Below are 23,281 nucleotides of genomic sequence, written 5' to 3' on the forward strand. Positions count from 1 at the left end.
AGGTAGCTATACAGCCAGGGAGCATGACTGGCATCCCACAGATGTCCCAGAGCTTAAAAAATTCTGGGCTCTCACAATGCTCATGGGGATCATAAAAAAGCCATCGATTCGCTCATACTGGAGCACCAACCCAATAATGTCGAGTCCAGTATTCTCCCAAACCATGCCTAGAGCCAGATACGAGTTACTGCTGAGATTTTTACATTTCAGTGACAATACCCTCTGTCACCCTAGAGATCACCCCCAATACGATAGGCTTTATAAAATACGCCCACTGCTAGACCATTTTCAGGACAAATTTTCGGATGTTTATACCCCCCAACAAAATTTATCCATAGATGAATCTCTAATGAAATACAAAGGGAGATTAGGGTTCAGACAATACATCCCCTCAAAGCGCTCTAGGTATGGCATTAAACTGTACAAACTGTGTGAGAGCGAAAGCGGATACACATTTGCCTTTCGTGTATATGAGGGGAAAGATGGTCAACTGGACCCTCCTGACTGTCCTGACTCCCTGGGGACAAGTGGGAAACTTGTATGGGACCTACTAAACCCCTTGTTTAATAAAGGTTACCACCTTTATGTGGATAATTTTTATAGTAGTGTCCGTCTATTTAAAACACTTTATGCTTTACAGACACTGGCCTGCGGCACTGCCAGAAAAAATTCCAAAGATTTTCCACGATCTCTCATAGATGCAAAATTAAAAAAAGGCGAATGTAAAGCACTTCGGAAAGCTGAGGTGCTTGCACTAAAATTTAGGGACAGGAAGGATGTCCAAATGCTCACCACCATCCATGACGAACGCATGTCCGACGTCTCTGTCCGGGGCAGAGTAGAGTCCAAACCGGTTTGCATCAGGGCGTATAATAAGTACATGGGTGGTGTTGATTTGGCTGATCAGCTTATGCAGCCGTATCTTATTTTACGAAAAACCAAAGCATGGTATAAAAAGGTGGCTATATATCTGATGCAAATAGCAACCCACAACTCATTTTTACTTTTTAAAAAAAATAATCCAGGGAAAATCACCTTTCTCCAATTTCAATTGAAAATAATTTCTTTAACAATTTATGGAGATGGACAAGTTCCAACAACGGTGCAAGCTGAGTCCAGACATTTTATTTTTAAGTTACCGCCAACTGCTAGAAAAAAAACCCCCCAGAAACGTTGCCGGGTCTGTTTTAAAAACGGGAAAAGGACAGACACCCCTTTTCACTGTCCTGATTGTCCTTCGAAACCAGGACTCTGTGTAGGAACATGTTTCAAGCAGTACCACACAGAACAGTTGTAAGAAGTGTTCCTGAATTTTTATTTTATTTTCTGTTTCTTTGGAAAGCAGCCATTTTTTTGTTAGTCAGTTTCCTTCCCCCAAATCTCCATTTAGATTCTATTTGCAGGAGTCAGTTTAAAGATTGCTGCTAAATGTACATTTGCTACCTGCACATTTGGCCTAACAAGTTTTCTGGCAGTAACACATAACCAGCTGTCCAAAACCAGATGACGTGTGCATAAAAACCAGAATAAAGAAAATACCACTACACTTTCTTTGGGGGGCAAAATGGTTGGGGGAAAGAAGTCAAAACACCCCATCCTCTATAACATTTGATGTCTACTTTATAAAAATATATACTATACATATTGGCATGATGGTAACATTAACTGGGGGGTACAAAAATATGTCAAACTGAAGATAGACCATGCATACCTATATATCAAGTTGAAAAACTGACATGTACAAGTTCTGATTGTTGCCTTTTGGCCCCCAAACAACCCGGCAACCATATACATGGGGGGTATCACTGTACTCAAGAGATGTTGCTGAACATATTGGGCAGTGTTTGGCAGTGACACGTAACAGGATCTGTTAATTCATGCCTAAAGTACAATGTGTGTGACAAAGAAACAAAAAAAGATTACTATCCAAAAGTTTGACAAAGGCTGGTGGTAGAATTCAGTGCATGAAAAGTGTTAAAATACCACAATTTAAAATGCCCTGGGTTGTCTACTTTTCAAAAATATATGGTTTGATGGGGGTAAAATACATTGGCTCAAATGGGACATGGGCGCAGGTTGATTACATGTCAAAATTCCAAGTTGGGAAACTGATAAGCGCACCTGCCAAACGTGGCCTTTTAGCCCCCAAAGAACCCGACAAGCCTATGCATGGGTGGTATCACTGTATTCAGGAGATCTTGCTGAACACATATTGGGGTGTTGTTTGGCAGTGACACATAACAGGATCTGATAATTCAGGACTAAAGTACAAGGTGTGTGAAAAAAACTGAAAAAAATGTACTAACTCAATGTTTGACAAAGCCTGGTGGTAGAATTAGTGCATGGAAAGTGTAAAAATTCCACCATGTGAAATACCCTAGGGTGTCTACTTTTCAAAAATATATGGTTTGATGGGGGTAAAATACATTGGCCGGCTTCAAAAATGTCCCAAATAGGACATGCATGCAGGTTGACTACATGTCAAAATTACGAGCTGGGAAACTGATATGCGCACCTGCAAAATGTGGCCGTTTAGCCCCCAAACAACCCAAAACACCTATACATGGGGGTATCCCTGTACTCGGGAGATGTTACTGAACACATATTGGGGTGTTGTTTGGCAGTGACACATAACAGGATCTGTTAATTCATGCCTAAAGTACAATGTGTGTGAAAAAAACTGAAAAAAAATTACTAACTCAATGTTTGACAAAGCCTGGTGGTAGAATTAGTGCATGGAAAGTGTAAAAATTCCACCATGTGAAATACCCTAGGGTGTCTACTTTTCAAAAATATATGGTTTGATGGGGGTAAAATACATTGGCCGGCTTCAAAAATGTCCCAAATAGGACATGCATGCAGGTTGACTACATGTCAAAATTCCGAGCTGGGAAACTGATATGCGCACCTGCAAAATGTGGCCTTTTAGCCCCCAAACAACCCAAAACACCTATACATGGGGGGTATCCCTGTACTCGGGAGATGTTACTGAACACATATTGGGGTGTTGTTTGGCAGTGATACGTAACAGGATCTGTTAATTCATGCCTAAAGTACAATGTGTGTGAAAAAAACTGAAAGAAAATTACTAACTCAATGTTTGACAAAGCCTGGTGGTAGAATTAGTGCATGGAAAGTGTAAAAATTCCACCATGTGAAATACCCTAGGGTGTCTACTTTTCAAAAATATATGGTTTGATGGGGGTAAAATACATTGGCCGGCTTCAAAAATGTCCCAAATAGGACATGCATGCAGGTTGACTACATGTCAAAATTCCGAGCTGGGAAACCGATATGCGCACCTGCAAAATGTGGCCTTTTAGCCCCCAAACAACCCAAAACACCTATACATGGGGGGTATCCCTGTACTCGGGAGATGTTGCTGAACACATATTGGGGTGTTGTTTGGCAGTGACACATAACAGGATCTGTTAATTCATGCCTAAAGTACAATGTGTGTGAAAAAAACAGAAAAAAAATTACTAACTCAATGTTTGACAAAGCCTGGTGGTAGAATTAGTGCATGGAAAGTGTAAGAATTCCACCATGTGAAATACCCTAGGGTGTCTACTTTTCAAAAATATATGGTTTGATGGGGGTAAAATACATTGGCCGGCTTCAAAAATGTCCCAAATAGGACATGCATGCAGGTTGACTACATGTCAAAATTCCGAGCTGGGAAACTGATATGCGCACCTGCAAAATGTGGCCTTTTAGCCCCCAAACAACCCAAAACACCTATACATGGGGGGTATCCCTGTACTCGGGAGATGTTGCTGAACACATATTGGGGTGTTGTTTGGTAGTGACACCTAACAAAATCTGTGAATTTATACCTGAATTGCAATTTATGTGAAAAAAATAAAAAAAATAAACTACCTATGCAAAGTTTGACAAAGGTTTATGGTAAAATGGCTGCATAGAAAGTATCAAAATATTCTTAGATGAATACCCTGGGTTATCTAGTTTAAGAAAAATATATACATGTGGGGTGTTTTTTGGAGATTTATGACATAACAGTGTTACAATGTCACTATTGATACATTTGAAAAATGTAAATTTTGAAACCGCAATTTCCTACTTGTACTTATAGCCCTATAACTTGCAAATAAAAGCAAAAAAACACGTAAACATTGGGTGTTTTTAAACTAAGGACAAAATGTTTAATCTATTTAGCAGTTTGTTTCATTCGATTTTGTAGATCAGTAAAATATTTTTTAAGTAGAAGTCAAAAAACACGTTTTTTTGGGTTTTTTTCACCATATTTTACTATTTTTTTTAAAGTAAATGATATGAAATGATACAAATAATGGTATGTAAAGAAAGCCCTTCTTGTCCTGAAAAAAACAATATATAACTTGTATGGGAACAGTAAATGAGAGAGCGGAAAATTACAGCTAAACACAAACACCACAAAAGTGTTAAAATAGCTCTGGTCCTTAACGTACAAACATCGCAAAAACAGTCCGGTCCTGAAGGGGTTAAGACTATCAACTGTATCTGATACATTAACAACAGAGCTATTATCTTACCATATGTTAGAAATTCAAAGTAAACCAAGCATTATTTTGAAAGATCTATTTACAACGATCTGGATCACACAAGCATCAAAAAATCTAATATGCATCCGTTTACACATTACCAATAATATGCATCCAATTAACACATCATTAACTAAATGCATATAGAAAGGTGAAAACATTAAACAATATGATTTTTTAAATACATATTAAAAATATGTATCCACTTTATACATCTTAAATTACACGTATTTAATTGTGAGAATACAAAATAACATGATCCTTATTCAATTATTATCACATAGTACTATTCCTCTATATTTATTTTAACCACAATATCCCCAGACACGGGAATAACAGTATCATTGAGGGTTAATCTATAATCTAGTGTCAGTAAATGACGTAACCCTCTCTATCTGTATTGGACAATTCAAATCCATACAAACCTATCAACTAAGAGATCAAGGGTTTAAAACCATGGTTACTTACCTGTGCTGGGTTCCCCTCTGATGAGCTGACTGGCGAATTATTGGGCAAGGTGGGATATTAGTGAGAGAATAGATTTTGGGTAAGGCGTGCCCTCGAAGGCACTTTAGTTTGGACTATATATCCAGATCAGGACTACCTATACTCTCTCCCTTCCCTTAACTTTCCATTGCCTTGTTGTTACAATTAAGCAGTTTATAGCAATATACAGTTGAAGGCATACATATTAAGAGTGTTTGATACCCATTCTTCTACATTAATGCTTTACTATTATTTCCTCACTTAGTACTATAACCACACTAGATACTATGTGTGGTTAAAAGCATTGTGTTGCCCTCTAAAGTGGAAACTACCTTATTTTTACACAACATTTATTTTTATTTTCTATGTTTAGGTGCATATATTAAACCTATTTTACTGAATTAAATACAAGTAAACATTTTAGTAATTACGTGTTCTCACATAGATAGAACTTTGGAAATTTATTTTGAATAACATTTTTTTGTTTTTCCGATTTGTACCGTATTTATTTGGTTCCAAGCCGTCTCAACAGGATGTGGTCTGGTCATACGGATAGGTGTTGGAGACGTGAAACACAAAAAGGTGATTTATTACTTATTTGGTGGAAGTGTGAACTGATTCTGAAACGTATCTACTACATCTAAATCTTCCAAAAATGTCCAAAGCAGAGTATGACATATTAGTACATGTCTTGTTAGCAGTAAAGATCACAATAGCCAGAAAATGTAAATTGTGTATGCCGCCATTGTGGATCGAAGTTAAGAACCAACTCCTCTTCCAATTATATATGGAAAAAGGAATAAATAGGTATCAAAATTTTACCCAGAAGAGTAATCATAATTGGGATCTATGGATAAAATTGATCCCTGTGTGAGCATGATAATAAATAACCCTAGGATTAGTCGAGAGGATATTTAACCTCTCTAGGAGCTGTCCCGCCGGATGTATATGTTGTTCTATATGTAACCCCGCTTAACAAAATGGGATTATGTCATAATATGAATGTAAGGTTTTTATAATAGGGGAGAAGACTTTTATATAAGTGTATGTATATTTTGGAATATATGTCTTCTATAGTTATGTTTTTGTTTTGGAAAAATAATGAAAATGAATAAAGATTAAATAAATGAAAAAAAAAAAAAAAAAAGGAGGCCTGAGATCCAGGATCGTCGAGCAACGAACCAATGAATCTATCCATATGGAAGCAGCTTGTTACCCAAAAGTCATCTATTTCTGCCGGTAGCAATATTCTCCGAGAGCCATTACATCCCTCCTCCATTGCCAGCAGGTGGAAAAAGCAACAACCATGAACCTCCCTCTACAGCGCCCCCCCCCCCCCCCCCGCCCAAAACTTGACTTTCCCTACCCCCCATTGCACACAGTGCCTCTGAGTTTTCTTGCCTGGTCGACAAGTGAGCGTCATTTGTAGTAGGTGCTTTAATCTCCCAGGCTTCAAGTTGCTGCCATGGTATAAGTGGAAATATAAGTACAGGAGGGATCACAGCAGCATCGAGTAGCTCTGAGAGTATCATGTCCCTACCTAGTAAAGCTATGACTGAACCCTAAATAAGTTTGCAGCAGGTGTCAGGGGCTGTAAGCGTGGTGATCTGGGACACACTAAGGGTGGGGAAAGAGTGTTCATCTCTGGAAGGGTCAGCTCTGGCACTTGGAAGGGTCAGCTCTGGCACTTGGAAGGGTCAGCTCTGGCACTTGGAAGGGTCAGCTCTGGCACTTGGAAGGGTCAGCTCTGGCACTTGGAAGGGTCAGCTCTGGCACTTGGAAGGGTCAGCTCTGGCACTTGGAAGGGTCAGCTCTGGCATTTGGAAGGGTCAGCTCTGGCACTTGGTGTCATGGTAGATATTCTAAACGTTAATTTAAATTGTTTTTTTATTAAATACAAAAACACTAATACAAACATACATAGAAAGTAATAGGATTGAGTTTGTAGATTTTGCCAGCTTACTGTGCTATAAAAAAACTCTTTAGCTGACCTCTTTCCTAAAGAAACACTATATGGTCAGGAACAAAAACATGCATTCCTGGGGGGCGGAGCTTACCAGCCGAGCAAGCCGGACGCTCATGGCGGGAGCTCCCGACACTGAAGCCTTGATTCGGGGCATTGCGCCCGACCACCGGATCGTGCCGGCAGCGGACAATCACCCTCGTATTCAGGAGGGAATGCTGAACACGGAGACACCCGTCCCGGGGCTCCCCGCCGCGGAAAAGCCATTTTCTCAACCCGCGGCCTGCACGGGTGGGAGCCGTGGAGAGACGGCCGCTCTCCCGGTTCTCAGGCTGAAGAGGAGACACTTACACGCCACTTCCCCCCCCCCTTTGGACCGGTGGGGGATATCCCGGTCCCCACCAACACGAGACACTGCAAGGCAAGCCAGCATAGCAGACGCCACTGACCTTCCAAGCAGAATGGACACGGAGGCGCCCAAGATGGCGGAGAAGCTCAGTATCTCTACACGTGGCCTGCTACAGCCACGAGACAGCGATGACATGCAAACGGCAGTAAGGAGAAAGGGGGAAACACACGGTAAAAGCAATACCCTTGCCACCCCACCTAAAAGCACCCAGGAGTTTTTTGACCGACTCTGCTCTGGTTTATGGTCACAACTCCGGCATAAGATTCGGCCCTTTAACCAAGCGGTCCAGGCACTAGCACTATGGGTCCGACCAGCTACAAGGCGGCAACTATATAAGCACCCACAGCGAGCCCCAAGGGCAGCCTCCAGAAGGGGACGAAGGCAGAGAGCGAAGCAACAGGTAGCGTCGAATCGCCCCTCAGGCACCAGCACTCTCCTTCCCAAGCGACCACAAGCGGCGGAGACAGCCCCAGGACAAATGCCTGCCCAGCTCCAGCACGTCCAAGCCACACACAGACAAGAGGGTAACCGAAACCCAGCGATGGCGCACAGCCGGAACCGCACAGCCGCAGCGCAGGAGGTAACCCCTACACAGACAGCCACGGACGGCTCACAGACCTACACCGAAAGCCTACCGAACTCTGGTATCGGGTAAATGGGGACACTGGCAACAAAATGGCAGCCTGATAAGCCATTGTGCACGGTCTAAGGACTAACTTGCACCCCTGGTACAGTTCATGCTGACCTCCCAAATATTGCAATCACTGACTCGCCCAATTTGTCTTTGTGGTCATTATTACTGCACCCTGTTTATTGCATATTTTAAATGTGTATAATTGAAAAATGCTGTGTTAGACACTATAAGTTCCCTATCTTACTGCTTATTCTAATCACAAAATGTGAGCCTGTCGCTCTGCTGCCCCCTGATGGATAAACTTAAGCCTACAGAAATCTTTTATTACTAGTGACCTTAACTCGCGTCTTCATGACCAAACGCAGATTTTTGTTATGTTATTCACATTGGCCCAGCAAGTATGCCGACTTAGATGTGTTAAGCGACAGTTATCCAGATGCATGTCTAATAGTCTACTAGACCAATCTTAAATCTGCCAAGCTTAGCGTGTTTAAACTAATCTATTACTGTTCTAAAGCCTGAAATTTCTATGTATTTACACAAAATGTATATCGATGTATCAACGTTGCATTAATTATGCTGGATAATCGAGACATACACTATAACCTACCTGTTCGACTAACTCGTTGTTTTAAGCTTGTTTAAAAAATATAAAATGAGGCTGAAAATTCTAGGAGATTTTGTAACCTGTTATGATGATATTAGCCTGTATAACCCCTGCAAGTCTCCCTCTCTTTATTCTGTACCACCATAACCATATGCCTCAATAAAAGAAAGATTGACAAAAAAAAAAAAAAAAACATGCATTCCTGACCCTATAATGTAAAAACGCCATCTAGCCCCCATCTAAATATGGTATAATATTACCTTTACTCCAGTCTGCTGCTGCTGGCTCTGCCCCTGATCTGCCTGCTTGGCCGACATCAACAGAAGTGTTTATCAAAAGTCAATGACAATGCTTTCCCATAGGATTGTCTGAGACTATCAAGCAGACAGATCAGAGTCAGAGCCAGCACAAGTCAAACTGTCAGGATTATAGTATGATCCAGCACGTAGAATTGTGTAACACAGAGGACTGATAGGTAACGTATACCGGACCTTAAAATGGCCGGACTAACTTACCAAAGAATGCTCAGGAAAAGCTGAGGTCAAGGGACACAGAAAGAGACACAACGATAAGGAAAAGCCAGGGGTCAGGGATGCCAGAACACAGGGAAGTCAAAATCAATGCCAAAGTCAAATAACCAGAAAAAAGCGCTCTCAGACAACCACAAGGGAAACCACAACAGGGCACTGAGAAAGAGGAGAACTGGGCCTAAATACCCCGCCTGTGGATCCGATTGGTTGTAACCGGCCTTTGACCCCAAAGGCAGTTACCAGGTTCCTATTTGCATGATTGCTGCTCAGCACAAACCCCCCTGTGGGTTGATTGCTACTCGGCAGAACTTTTCCTGTCAGAACAGTAAATGCCATTAATCACATGTTTATATGCGGAATACGTGACACAAATGCAGTCCTGGTCAATCAGCAGCTCCTCATAGAGATGCATTGAATCAATGCATCTCTATGAGGAAAGTCCAGTGTCTCCATGCAGAGGGTTGAGACACTGAATGACTAAATGGCAGTGCTGCACAGTGTGCAGCATTGCTCCACGAAGCACCTCTAGTAGCCATCCGAGAAGTGGCCAGTGGAGGTTTTCTCTGAAAAGACAATGTTTACCGCAAAAAGCCAGAAGGGAATAATTATACTCACCAGGAAATACAATAAGCTGTAGTTGTTTTGGTGACTAGAGTGTCGCTTTAACACTCTTCCTAACATCACATGTATAACCCACACTACTATGCATCCTCTAGTAACAGTTGTATTTTCTAGACCACTGGATTGTTTTCTCCTTTAGAGGAAGGAATTAATTCCTACCCTGCCAGATCAAAAGAAAATCACAGGCATGATTTTGTTTGTATACCTGTATGTAGGCACTCTCCCATCAGAAAAATTAAGTCTCTGTGATATAGTCATACCAGGTGGACCATATTTCCTTATAAAAGGATAATTTCTCATTTACCCTAAAAAAATATCTGTCTATACTTCCATGATGCGACATCTGTTTTTTTACCAGTTCCAAAAGTGGAAAGCCTAGGCCGGGGTATTCTAAATTGGGTATTTTGGTTTGTTTTCTGTAGCCACTCACAAATGCTGGACACATTTATTGGTCATACTTTCATACACACTTATTTTTTACAGGAAATGTTATAATCCTGCTATTTGACAAAGCAATGTTTTACAAATATAAAAGTACCTGTGTACTGGTTTACCTTTTTTTTTCTTCCATGTGACAGTTACAGGGCAAGATGTATTACAAGCCCATGTATGACTTGAAAACATGGCAAATTGATTTTCATGATTGTAAGACACCTATAATACAGTATGGCACCACAGAAAAAAAAAATATCCTCATGCTGGCATATAATTTTCAAAATTAGTCAATCCAGGGTATTCCAAATAGGGTATTTTGAGCTGTTTGGTAAAGCCACTTGTAACGGACCACCTGGCACCCCGACTGGGTACCTCCGTTAACGGATGCTTCAGAGCGGACGCAGAGGACTATAAGCACCGCACCGGACACCACAACCACCGCAGACTCAACAACCGCTGTAGCTTAACTGAAATCTCGCCGTCTTCCTTCCACCCTAGATCAACCTCTGACATCCAGGACCGTGTGGGAGAGACCTCCGCTCCCAGAGACCATAAAAGGAACAGCTCTCATACACTCGACGACAAACTACTGCTGGACAATTTAAGATGGCCGCCGCCACATGTTTGAATCTGTTCCAGTTAAAAGTCCAAGGGGCAGAAACAGTACTTTTGAACATAGTTTATCACAGGGCTCACAGTCCCAGGGTAGGAGGCTGGCAAACAGGCCCCTCCAAAAAACAGTGGCGAAGTTGCTTTCGTCACACCACTTTATCATAAAAGCTTGCCACATGTTGTAGTTACACACTCATTTGTGTTTTTCACACATATGAATCACAGGATATGTCAATAGTACCCCCATGTAATAGTTATCCAGGTTTTTTTTTTTTTTTGGAAGCCACAGGGCCAGATAAAATACATGCCATTGAAAACTAGGACATTTGATACATTGATTTTCTGGATGTCACACCTGAGACAGAACAGTAGCCTAGGAAAGAAAAGTACCCCAAGATGACAAATTTTCAAAAGTAGACACCCAGGGTATTCCCAAATGGGGTATTTTGAGTAAACAGTGTTGCAAGGAATAAGGAATTGCCCCTTCCTCTTTAAAAAAAAAAATAAAATAAAAAAATAACCCAAAAAAACAAACAAACAAACAATGCTATGCCATATAATTTGAATTGAAAATAAATAGTTGAACTTTACTTAGCAATTGATTTTTCAAGGCAAATGGCTGCTGTTCTTTCAGTTCTCCATCATCAAGAACTCCATATTCTGAAAAAAAATAAAAATATATATCAATAAGATAGAAAATCCCTTTATAATGAGTGCTTACAAATGGGCTGGAATTTATCAAAGCAGGTAATGTAATTGATTAATAAGAAGTATATCAGCATAACTAACCCTGCTTCGACCTGCATTTAATCACTCAACCACAACTAGTTATGCTTAAAATACAATGATCATGTGCCTCCCAGGTGTTTCAAATCCAGGCCTTAACCGTTCTTATCCCAGGCTTTAACTATAGAACATGGCACTCGCGCGGAGTAACTTGCCTATCCCAAATATTGACAAATGGACATATGTCCGATTATGGCACACTAAAATGCAAATACAACCTCCCACCTAAAGCTTTCTTCTCATACTTGCAAATTAAATCTTGGGTAAACAAATACTGCAATGCCAACGAAACACAAGCCCAGGGAAGCATGCTCACAGAGATAGAACACATGTGTGTGAAACCACGTCAAAGGCTACTGTCTCTCTTGTACAAACTAACTAAACAATATGATCACACAGAAAAACTTAGCTTCATGAAAGAGTTGGAAAAAGAGCTTAACCAAACCTTTGCAACTGTGGAATGGTATCAGATTTTGACAGCACACAAAACCCTCACATTGAACACAGCACACATCGAAATAAACAGGAAAATACTATATCGCTGGTATATGGTGCCTTCCAGGCTACACAAGATTGACCACTCACAACCAGACACCTGCTGGAGATGTGGGGTCACACCCAGTATCATGACACATATTTGGTGGGCATGCCCAGGGCTGACCACTTTTTGGGAAGGAATATCCGACGCCATAGAGGGCTCCACAGGTGTGAGACTACCACACAATCCTGTAACTTACCTACTTGTTAGCATGGCCCAAAACATTAAGGAAAGCAGATGTGTACCTCACATGCCATATGATCATTGCTGCCTTAATGTCTACAAGCAGAAATTCGTTAAAAAATTATTTATATGTTATGTGTCCTGTGACATGCTATTGTGGGGACATATTGTCGCTCTGAACTGGAAATAATGCGGATCTAATGTTACTAAAAATGCTTGTATGTATCAACCTGTGATGCACCCCCCCCCCCTCTGTTATGTACCCTCCCCCTGTATAAGGAGCGACTGTACAAATCTAATCTCATTAACTATAATCCCATTCTTTTCTGTACCCTGAATACATTGCTTACAGATAAAATAAATAAAAATTGTCAAATTAAAAAAACAAAAACAAAAAAACCACCTAGCACACAACAATGCCTAGAGATGATCGATGTCACCAGAAAATACGAAAAAACAGCAATACGAATGCAAGCAACAAAAAATTTCTGGCCCATAGCATGGCACAAATGGGAAGCATGGCGCCAATAAAACAAACACACACCTAATACCTCACAAGGATGAATGTAATATAGACACATTGTCAAGTCCTCAAATACCTCACGTACAACCCTAACATAAGAAAACAAATCCACTTTGAAGATGAAGACAGACAAACCTATCCTCCTTTCCACCTACACACCTTCCCTCACCACTCCACTTATCTCTCCCTAGTTGACCCCACGTGATCGCTCACAATTGGCGTGTGTCAAAGTGGGTGTAACTTTGACACTGATCTCTGCCTCTCTCCCATCTGTAGCGTTTTGTGAGGCGAGAGAGACAAAGATCGTGATTGTTGTAGCAGAAATGTTCCAGAGTTTTCAGTGTGAATAAAAAAGTATCAGCAGTGAATAAAAATCCCCTTTTAACCCCTTCCCTGCCAGATCTGTTAAAGACAGTGCATTTGTACTGTCTGTATTTGCCCTTAAGGGTTAACTTTTTTTAAAAAAAATCTGTGTCTTAGACTGTCTTAGTCAGTCAGTTTTCTTCCCCCAAATCTCCATTAGATTATTTTTATTTTTTTATTTTTGCAGTGCATAAAATCGATACAAGCAGGCCTGGGGTGCCCCAAAGGCAGTCCTCAAGCTTTCCTTGCTTAACGATATACATGTATAATGACATACTTGTAGTACAGTGACATGGAAGCTTTGCATAATAGTATTTCAAAAGCAGGCTTAAACGTCCATTGTGTCACAGAGAGAAGAGATTAGATTGCAGGAGTAGATACACATGTGTGTGTGTAAGCTTGAGTAGGTATGTGTGTGACATGGATATCTGCAATAAGTGATAGATGTTAAATGCGCTTCTGTGGTATTGTGTGGGAGAGGGAGATAGCATAGACACAGCCACAAACATAAATGTGTTAGAAGCCCTGGTATGCATAGTCAGTGTCCGTGAGCGTCTGGGCAGCGTTCATTAGTGCGCGTGGGTGGAGCCGTCCGCTTGCTGGATAATCACCCCATTCCTTCAGGTGGGAACCGTGTCTGCGGCATTGGAGGTTCACGGTAGCGCCCCCCAGCTCCGGGCCTGTAGCATGGCCGGCATCTTGTGTCCACGGATTCGGGTACCTCTGGGGGCCAGATCCTTCCTTGTCGTCACAGGCCTGGAGGCCTGTATGTTGGTGTTGCGCCGCCTGTAGCGGATTGGTACCGGGCTGTCCCACGACATGTATGAGAATAAGTGTATTTGGTCATATGGCTGGTTTAATGTGTATGTACATGTATAGAAAGCATGGTATCCGGGTATAATGACAGTTAAATGTATGTAAAGAATTGTATTCCTCTAGTTGTTCGGTAGAATCATTCAAATAAAACAAGGGAATGAAACTACCGAACAACCAGACCACCCAGGAATGAGTGTGCCTCCAATTACCGTTTGCAACAATGTTGCAAACAGGTAATTGGCAATCAGTGCAGTGTGGTCTTTGTCCTCTGGGTGGCCGCCATTCGGGAAACAAACACGTGGCGGTGGCCATCTTAAACTACCGAACAGCGGTGTTTTGCCGTCGAGTGTCTGGAACTAAAATCGGACACTTGACTAGGCAAACACCGCTGAGACCTCCATACTTCCAGAAATTCGTATGGAAACTACCGAATGACCCGCCGTTCGGTAGAAAGAGCCCCATAAACAAGGGAATTCATTCAAACCCTCTCCAGGCTCTATAACACAGGCAATTCGCCTGTTTTCATTCCCTTGTTTGTGACCGACCGCAGGGCCAAAATGCATGGAACTGTTTTCGGATACTTTACCCATGCGGTCGGTCAAATCTTTGGAACCCCATATCTCACGAACCATTCATCCGAATGGGCTAATTTTTAAGTATGTTGGTCCCCCAGAATAGAGCTATCTGGGGATGTTGGATGTACCCCAAGTATTTAGGGTACATCCAAAACTCGGGGAAAACTGTGTACACAATAAGGGGATTATGATGCTAGAGGAGGGGAGGAGATCTGTGGGAGGTTACTACTTAGAGATTGGATAATGTCTTAAGTGTTAGAACCTCCTCCCTTGCAGGGGAGAGGGCTTTATAAGGAACTGTGGAATAAAGCTTGTCAGTCTACTCCTGAAACTGTGTGTCGTCCAGTTATTGGGATTGCGATGGGGATACTGCTGGAAACCTTGCCTATGGACTTAACATCACCTTGTTCCTGAGCCTCACTGGAATCTCTAGTGGAGAATAGCTGTGCAAGATCGGCTCTCCGCTACATTGGTTGGCAGCGCTGGGATCCAAACTCACAGAGGAACAAGCGTAAATGGAGTACGGATGGAGATTGATTTTTCTGCGCTAAAACGCTCCACGCTAAAGGACCTCCTAGAGGCAAGGGGTATACAAGCCAGCAATAAGAAGAAAGCAGTACTTGTTACAGAACTCATGGCAGAGTACAGAATGGAGGGCGATTCAGTTCCGGCACAGAGGGAGCCGGGAGGAACACCACAAGGATCGGAATTCCAGAGGCAGGTTCAGTTCAGGCTATCCTTTTATGGGGAAAACCCCCCAACAGAAATTGTTACCAGGACAATGGCCGAGGTACAAGAATTCATCCTAAGGACACAGGCACCAGAACAAAGCTCTGCAATTAATGTGCCACAGGAAGGTAAGCCTAAAATACCATACCAGGCTTTTAAAACATATGTGGAGGAAGATATAGACGCTTTCCTGCAAGACTTTGAAAGACTGTGTGCACTGCATAAAATTAACGCAGAGGACTGGGTACCTATTTTGGCCGGAAGGTTAACCGGGAGGGCAGCAGAGGCATATCGGACTGTACCTAATGACGAAATAAGGAATTACAGTAAAGTGAAAGAAATTATACTCGCCAGGTATGCTATAACACCCGAGGCATACCGGCGGAGGTTCCGGGATCTAAAGAAAACAGAGAAGGACTCGCACGCAGAGTGGGCATGCCGATTACAGGGGGCAGCGCTCGGGTGGGTGCAAGCTAGCAAGGCACGTTCTATGGAGGATGTAATACAAATGTTGCTGATGGAGCAGTTCTATGAGGGAGTAACCAATGAGGTCCAGGAATGGGTAAGGGACAGAAACCCTACTTCCCTTACCGAGGCGGCTAGGAAAGCGGATGACTACCTGGATGCACGCAGGTCACAAAAACCTGCAGCTCCAAAAGCAACCTTTAAAACATTCGGGGGAAACAACTACACCCCAGCTCCACCGAGACCGCTACCACCACCTCCACCACCCGCTGCACAGCCCCGGTTCCGACAACCCACCGCTGGCCCCTGTCATCACTGCCAGAAGTGGGGACATTATAAAAGGTAATGCCCACAGCTACGGGACCGTTCCACCTGGATTCGTCCAGGCCCACCTCCACCCAGGGCGGCCGCAGCCCACCACTACCAGGACCTAGTCACCACCCCATATGGTTCCGCAGTCCCCATTACTACTGTGGAACAATGGGAGGTACTGCACGAGGCAGATCCGGTCCAGGCCAATGTGGATAATCTACGGCACCATCGACAGACGGTATATCTGAATGGTACAGCAGTCCGGGGATTACGAGATTCGGGAGCCACCATCACTTTGGTACAGAGCCACCTGATTTCAGATCAGGCAAAACTGAACAAAACTGTTGCCGTCCGGGTAGCTGGGGGAGCAGTGTACCGGCTACCTACAGCAAGGGTACATTTACATTGGGGAGCGGGGGCAGGGGAAGTGGAGGTGGGGTTGATGCCACATTTACCGGCGGAGGTTTTATTGGGGAACGATCTGGGGAGGCTCACTTCTGCTTTTGAGCCCCAGTCACCCACCACAGGAGAGGTCAACCCTGTAGTCACCCGACAACAGGCCCGCACCCAGGACCACAACACACTGCCGGAGGTCCAGGTAAGCAACCCTACCCCCCCTCTAGAATGTGTCCCCTGGGCTCCACCTAATGAATTTGTAGCTGAAGTCGCAACAGACCCCACGCTTCAGGTGTATAGGGACAAGGTTGGCACGGGTTCCCCCGGGGCGGAGGGAGAGAAGTTTATCTGGGATAAACAACTTTTATACAGGGAAACAACCAAACAGATTACGGGGTTAGACCCGATAGCGAGGAGACAATTAGTGGTACCACAGCGGTACCGGGCTGAATTACTCCGGATAGCGCATGATATTCCGCTATCCGGACATCTAGGGGTTAGTCGCACCAGGTACAGACTAACCCAGAGTTTCTTCTGGCCAGGGATTAGCCAGGAAGTACGCAGATATTGCACGACTTGCGATACCTGCCAGAGAGTGGGAAAAAGGGGGGATCGCAGGAAGGCTAAACTTCACCCCTTACCCATAATAGAGGAACCTTTTAGCCGAATAGCGGTGGATCTGATAGGCCCCCTCAATAAAGTTAGCCCGTCAGGAAAACGGTATATTTTAACGGTCGTAGATTATGCCACCAGGTATCCAGAAGCAGTGGCTCTGACCAACATCCACGCTGAGACGGTCGCGGATGCCCTCATGCGGATATTCTCCCGGATGGGATTACCCAGGGAGATTATCTCGGATCAGGGTACCCAGTTTACCGCAGAATTCACCCAACACCTCTGGAGGATCTGTGGCATTAAGCCTATTATCAGCGCCCCTTACCACCCCCAGACGAACGGGCTCTGCGAACGATTCAATGGTACCTTGAAGCAGATGCTCCGAACCTTCGCAGAGACCCACAAGGACTGGGAACGATTCCTGCCGCACCTCCTATTTGCATACCGGGAGGTGCCGCAGGAATCCACAGGGTTCTCCCCGTTTGAATTATTGTTTGGAAGGAGGGTCCGAGGCCCATTGGATCTTATTAGAGAGCATTGGGAGGGAGACCGGAGCACAGATGGCACTCCCATCCTACCATATGTGTTGGCCTTTCGGGACCGCCTAGAAGCGTTGACCAAGACGGTACGGGAAAACCTTCAGGAGGCCCAGACCCGCCAGCGTACATGGTATGATCGGGGAGCCAGGGACCGTAGCTTTCAGGTCGGGCAGAAGGTACTAATTTTAAAACCTGTCCGACATGATAAGTTACAGGCCGCCTGGCAGGGCCCATATAAGGTGGTGGAGCAAAGATGCGATACCACCTATATTATCGGCCCCTGCACAGGGACTGGGGGGCGACGCATGCTCCATGTGAACATGCTGAAGCCCTACCACGAGCGTACTGAGGAGGTAACCGCCATCTGTGCCCCTAACACGGAAGAGTTTGACAGCTTACCCCTCCCCGATTTGCTGGGGGATGGGCAGCTGTCCGGAGATTTAGGGGAGGTTACGCTGGGAGATCGGCTGAGCCCACAGGAGCGGATCGAGGTACAGCAACTATTGGAAGAGAAACGCGACACGTTCTCTAATGTACCTGGATACACGCCTCTGGCAACTCACCGGGTCGAGACCCCAGGGCAACTACCCATGCGCCAGACGCCATACCGCATTCCAGAAGCGGTACGGGCAAACATGCGTAAGGAGATCGACGAAATGCTCCAACTGGGGGTGATTGAACCCTCAGACAGTCCTTGGGCATCTCCTGTAGTCCTCGTACCAAAGCGAGACGGTACGACCCGCTTCTGCGTGGACTATAGGAGATTGAACGAGAAGACTGTATCTGACGCCTATCCGATGCCCCGGATAGACGAGTTACTGGACAGAATGGCCAGGGGCCAATACCTCACCACTATTGACTTGTGTAAAGGGTATTGGCAAATCCCCCTGGCCCCAGACGCCATCCCGAAGTCGGCCTTTGTCACCCCATTTGGCTTGTACCAGTTTAAGGTCATGCCATTTGGGATGAAAAACGCCCCAGCCACCTTCCAAAGGATGGTGGATCGACTCCTAGATGGATTCCAGGACTATACATGTGCCTACCTGGACGATATTGCTATTTTTAGCAATACGTGGCAGGAACACTTAGCTCACATCGGAGCTGTACTAGATAGGATAAGGGAAGCAGGTCTGACCTTGAAGCCGGCCAAGTGTAGTATCGGCATGGCTGAGGTACAATACCTGGGACATAGAGTAGGGTGCGGTAAACAAAAACCCGAACCCGCCAAAGTAGAGGCTGTAGCCCAGTGGCCCACCCCTAGGACTAAGACCCAGGTTTTAGCGTTTCTAGGGACAGCAGGGTATTACCGGAAGTTTGTTCCCAATTATAGCGCCCTGGCCAAGCCCCTCACTGACCTGACCCGTAAGAACCTTCCCCGCCAAGTAAACTGGACCCCGGAGTGTGAGCAGGCATTCCAACAATTGAAAAATGCACTGATAAATGCCCCTGTCTTGGCAGCTCCCAATCCAACTAAACGTTTTCTTGTTCACACAGACGCTTCTATGTTTGGATTGGGGGCAGTACTGAGTCAAGTCGGGGCCGATGGCGGGGAACATCCAGTGGCTTACATCAGTCGCAAACTGTTACCTCGAGAAGTAAGCTACGCCGCCATCGAAAAGGAATGCCTGGCTGTGGTGTGGGCCCTAAAGAAGCTACAACCCTATTTATATGGACAGCCCTTTTCCTTGCTCACGGATCACAACCCGTTAGTCTGGCTGAACCGGGTGGCTGGAGACAACGCCAGGCTGCTGCGCTGGAGTTTGGCGCTACAGCCTTTTGACTTTAATATCCAGTACCGGCCGGGTAAGCAGAATGGAAATGCTGACGGGTTGTCAAGACAAACTGACTTAGAGAAATGATCCGTGAGCCCCCGGACATCCCCAAGCCGATCCGTGTTGGATCAGACTGTGTATGCCGGCTTGTGGGCAAGGGGGAGCAGTGTAGCGGATTGGTACCGGGCTGTCCCACGACATGTATGAGAATAAGTGTATTTGGTCATATGGCTGGTTTAATGTGTATGTACATGTATAGAAAGCATGGTATCCGGGTATAATGACAGTTAAATGTATGTAAAGAATTGTATTCCTCTAGTTGTTCGGTAGAATCATTCAAATAAAACAAGGGAATGAAACTACCGAACAACCAGACCACCCAGGAATGAGTGTGCCTCCAATTACCGTTTGCAACAATGTTGCAAACAGGTAATTGGCAATCAGTGCAGTGTGGTCTTTGTCCTCTGGGTGGCCGCCATTCGGGAAACAAACACGTGGCGGCGGCCATCTTAAACTACCGAACAGCGGTGTTTTGCCGTCGAGTGTCTGGAACTAAAATCGGACACTTGACTAGGCAAACACCGCTGAGACCTCCATACTTCCAGAAATTCGTATGGAAACTACCGAATGACCCGCCGTTCGGTAGAAAGAGCCCCATAAACAAGGGAATTCATTCAAACCCTCTCCAGGCTCTATAACACAGGCAATTCGCCTGTTTTCATTCCCTTGTTTGTGACCGACCGCAGGGCCAAAATGCATGGAACTGTTTTCGGATACTTTACCCATGCGGTCGGTCAAATCTTTGGAACCCCATATCTCACGAACCATTCATCCGAATGGGCTAATTTTTAAGTATGTTGGTCCCCCAGAATAGAGCTATCTGGGGATGTTGGATTTGTGGATGTACCCCAAGTATTTAGGGTACATCCAAAACTCGGGGAAAACTGTGTACACAATAAGGGGATTATGATGCTAGAGGAGGGGAGGAGATCTGTGGGAGGTTACTACTTAGAGATTGGATAATGTCTTAAGTGTTAGAACCTCCTCCCTTGCAGGGGAGAGGGCTTTATAAGGAACTGTGGAATAAAGCTTGTCAGTCTACTCCTGAAACTGTGTGTCGTCCAGTTATTGGGATTGCGATGGGGATACTGCTGGAAACCTTGCCTATGGACTTAACATCACCTTGTTCCTGAGCCTCACTGGAATCTCTAGTGGAGAATAGCTGTGCAAGATCGGCTCTCCGCTACACTGCCTTTGGCGGGCCGGTCTCCGCCTGTGTGGGTGATGCGCCAGGATTGGTCCCCTGGTGGTCTGCGGCCCAGATGGGCTAGCGTGGTGAGGTGTAGGCATTAGATTCTTTTAACAGGAGTTAGTTTAGGGATTACTGTTTTAGTAAATAAATAAATAAATATATATATATATATATATATATATATATATATATATATATAAAAAATTGTGTTTAGTATTTTCTTAGTTTAGTCTGTTAGTGTGAAACATGCAGCGCATGTACAGCTTGGAGGAGGCATATGCCTTCTTGGCGTCAGACTCTGACGCCACTGACACTGCGTCCGATTTTGACCCAGGTCAGTTTAGCGACACGTCTAGTGACATGTCATATGTGTGTGAGCCAGCTGCTAAAAGAAAGTGGCTACACATTTGCCTTTCGTGTATATGAGGGGAAAGATGGTCAACTGAACCCTCCTGGCTGTCCTGACTCTCTGGGGACAAGTGGGAAACTTGTTTGGGACCTACTGATCCCCTTGTTCAATAAGGGTTGCCACCTTTATGTGGACAATTTTTACAGCAGTGTCCACTTGTTTAAAATTCTTTATCGTTTGCAGACACTGGCCTGCGGCACTGTAAGAAGAAATGCCAAGGATTTCCCCAGAACTCTCATGGAGGCCAAATAAAAAAAAAGGTGAATGCAAAGCTCTGCGCAAAGCTGAACTGCTTGCACTAAAATTTAAGGACAGGAAGGATGTTCACATGCTAACAACCATTCATGACGAAAGCATGTCAGACGTCAATGTCCGAGGCAGGGTACAGACAAAACCTGTTTGCGTCAGGGCTTATAACAGGCACAAGGGGGGTGTTGATTTGGCTGATCAGCTGATGCAGCCATATCTTATCTTAAGAAAGACAAAAGCCTGGTATACAAAGGTGGCTACATGTTGCAAGTAGCAACACATAATTCATTTTTACTCTTTAAAAAAAATGAATCCACAACGAACCACCTTTCTCCAATTTCAGTTCAAGCTGATTTCCACAATAATTTATGAAGATGGTCAAGTTCCAACAACAGTGCCAGAGGAGTCCAGACATTTTATTTTTAAGATACCACCAACTGCAAAAAAAAAAATCAAAAATAAAAAATACCCTGAAACGTTACCGGGTCTGTTATAAAAAAGGGAAAAGGACAGACACCCCTTTGCACTGTTTTTTTCTTTTGAAAGCAGCACATTTTAGTTAGTCAGTTTCCTTCCCCCAAATCTCCAGTTAGATTATTTTTGCAGGAGTTAGTTTAGAGAATGCTGCTAAACGTGCATTTGATTAAAAAAGTTTTATGGCAGTAACATATACCGTATATACTCGAGTATAAGCCGAGTTTGTATTATGGCAATTTGCATTGCCATAATACAGACCGGGGGAGAGGGGGGCTGGCAGAGCTGTACTTACCTCTCCTGCAGCTCCTGTCAGCTCCCTCCTCCTCCGCGCCGTCCGTTCAGCACCTCGGTCAGCTCCCAGTGTAAGTCTCGCGAGAGCCGCGGCTCTCGCGAGACTTACAGTGTGAGCTGATAGAAGGAGCTGCACGGACGGCGCAGAGGAGGAGGGAGCTGACAGGAGCTGCAGGAGAGGTAAGTAAACTCTCTTACAGCCCCCACAGCCCCCCACTGAACTGCCAATGCTGGACCACCAGGGAAGGAGAGCCCCCCTCCCTGCCATGTATCAAGCAGGGAGGGGGGACGAAAAAAAAATAAAATAAGAAATAATAATAATAAAAAAAAATAATAATAATAAAAAAAATAATAAAAAAGGGGATATAAGGACCACTGTGGGAGGGGGGGGGGGTATAAGGACCACTATGGGAGGGAGGGGGTGGGATAAGGACCACTATGGGAGGGAGGGGGGTATAAGGACCGCTATGGGAGGGAGGGGGTGGGATAAGGACCACTATGGGAGGGAGGGGGGGTATAAGGACCGCTATGGGAGGGAGGGGGGGATAAGGACCACTATTGGAGGGAGGGGGATAAGGACCACTATGGGAGGGAGGGAGGGGGGTATAAGGACCGCTATGGGAGGGAGGGGGGGATAAGGACCACTATGGGAGGGAGGGGGGGATAAGGACCACTATGGGAGGGAGGGGGGGGATAAGGACCACTATGGGAGGGAAGGGGGGGGATAAGGACCACTATGGGAGGGAGGGGGGGGATAAGGACCACTATGGGAGGGAGGGGGGGATAAGGACCACTATGGGAGGAAGGGAGGGGGGATAAGGACCACTATGGGAGGGAGGGGGATAAGGACCACTATGGGAGGGAGGGGGGGGATAAGGACCACTAGGGGAGGGAGGGGGGGATAAGGACCACTAGGGGAGGGGAGGGGGAAGTAAGGACCACTAGGGGAGGGGAGGGGGAAGTAAGGACCACTAGGGGAGGGGTGAGTCAGGACCACTGGGGGAGGGGGGTGAAGGAACACGGGGGTGGGGAGGTAAGGACCACTGAGGGAGGAGGAGGGGAGGTCAGGACATATGGGGGGGGGGCAAATATCCTTGCACCGGCCCTGCACACACTGCATTCATACACTGCATTCATACACACACTGCATTCA

At 44.9% G+C, this 23,281-nt stretch overlaps 1 protein-coding gene across 4 annotated transcripts in view; it reads right to left on the reverse strand.

Annotated features, from left to right (window-relative positions):
- The window catches only part of TBCE (tubulin folding cofactor E), a 439,454-nt gene that overhangs the window by 94,889 nt on the left and 321,284 nt on the right, over positions 1-23,281 (reverse strand). For 3 of the 4 annotated variants that reach the window (XM_063443380.1, XM_063443379.1, XM_063443382.1), the window contains one exon: positions 11,430-11,498. The exons of the other annotated variant lie outside the window; for it this stretch is intronic. In XM_063443380.1, the coding sequence (XP_063299450.1) occupies positions 11,430-11,498 (69 nt within the window). The remainder of the gene's footprint in view (positions 1-11,429; positions 11,499-23,281) is intronic. 4 annotated transcript variants of the gene reach the window in all.

This window comes from Pelobates fuscus, chromosome 2 (genome assembly GCF_036172605.1).
Source record: "Pelobates fuscus isolate aPelFus1 chromosome 2, aPelFus1.pri, whole genome shotgun sequence".
Taxonomy (NCBI): domain Eukaryota; kingdom Metazoa; phylum Chordata; class Amphibia; order Anura; family Pelobatidae; genus Pelobates; species Pelobates fuscus.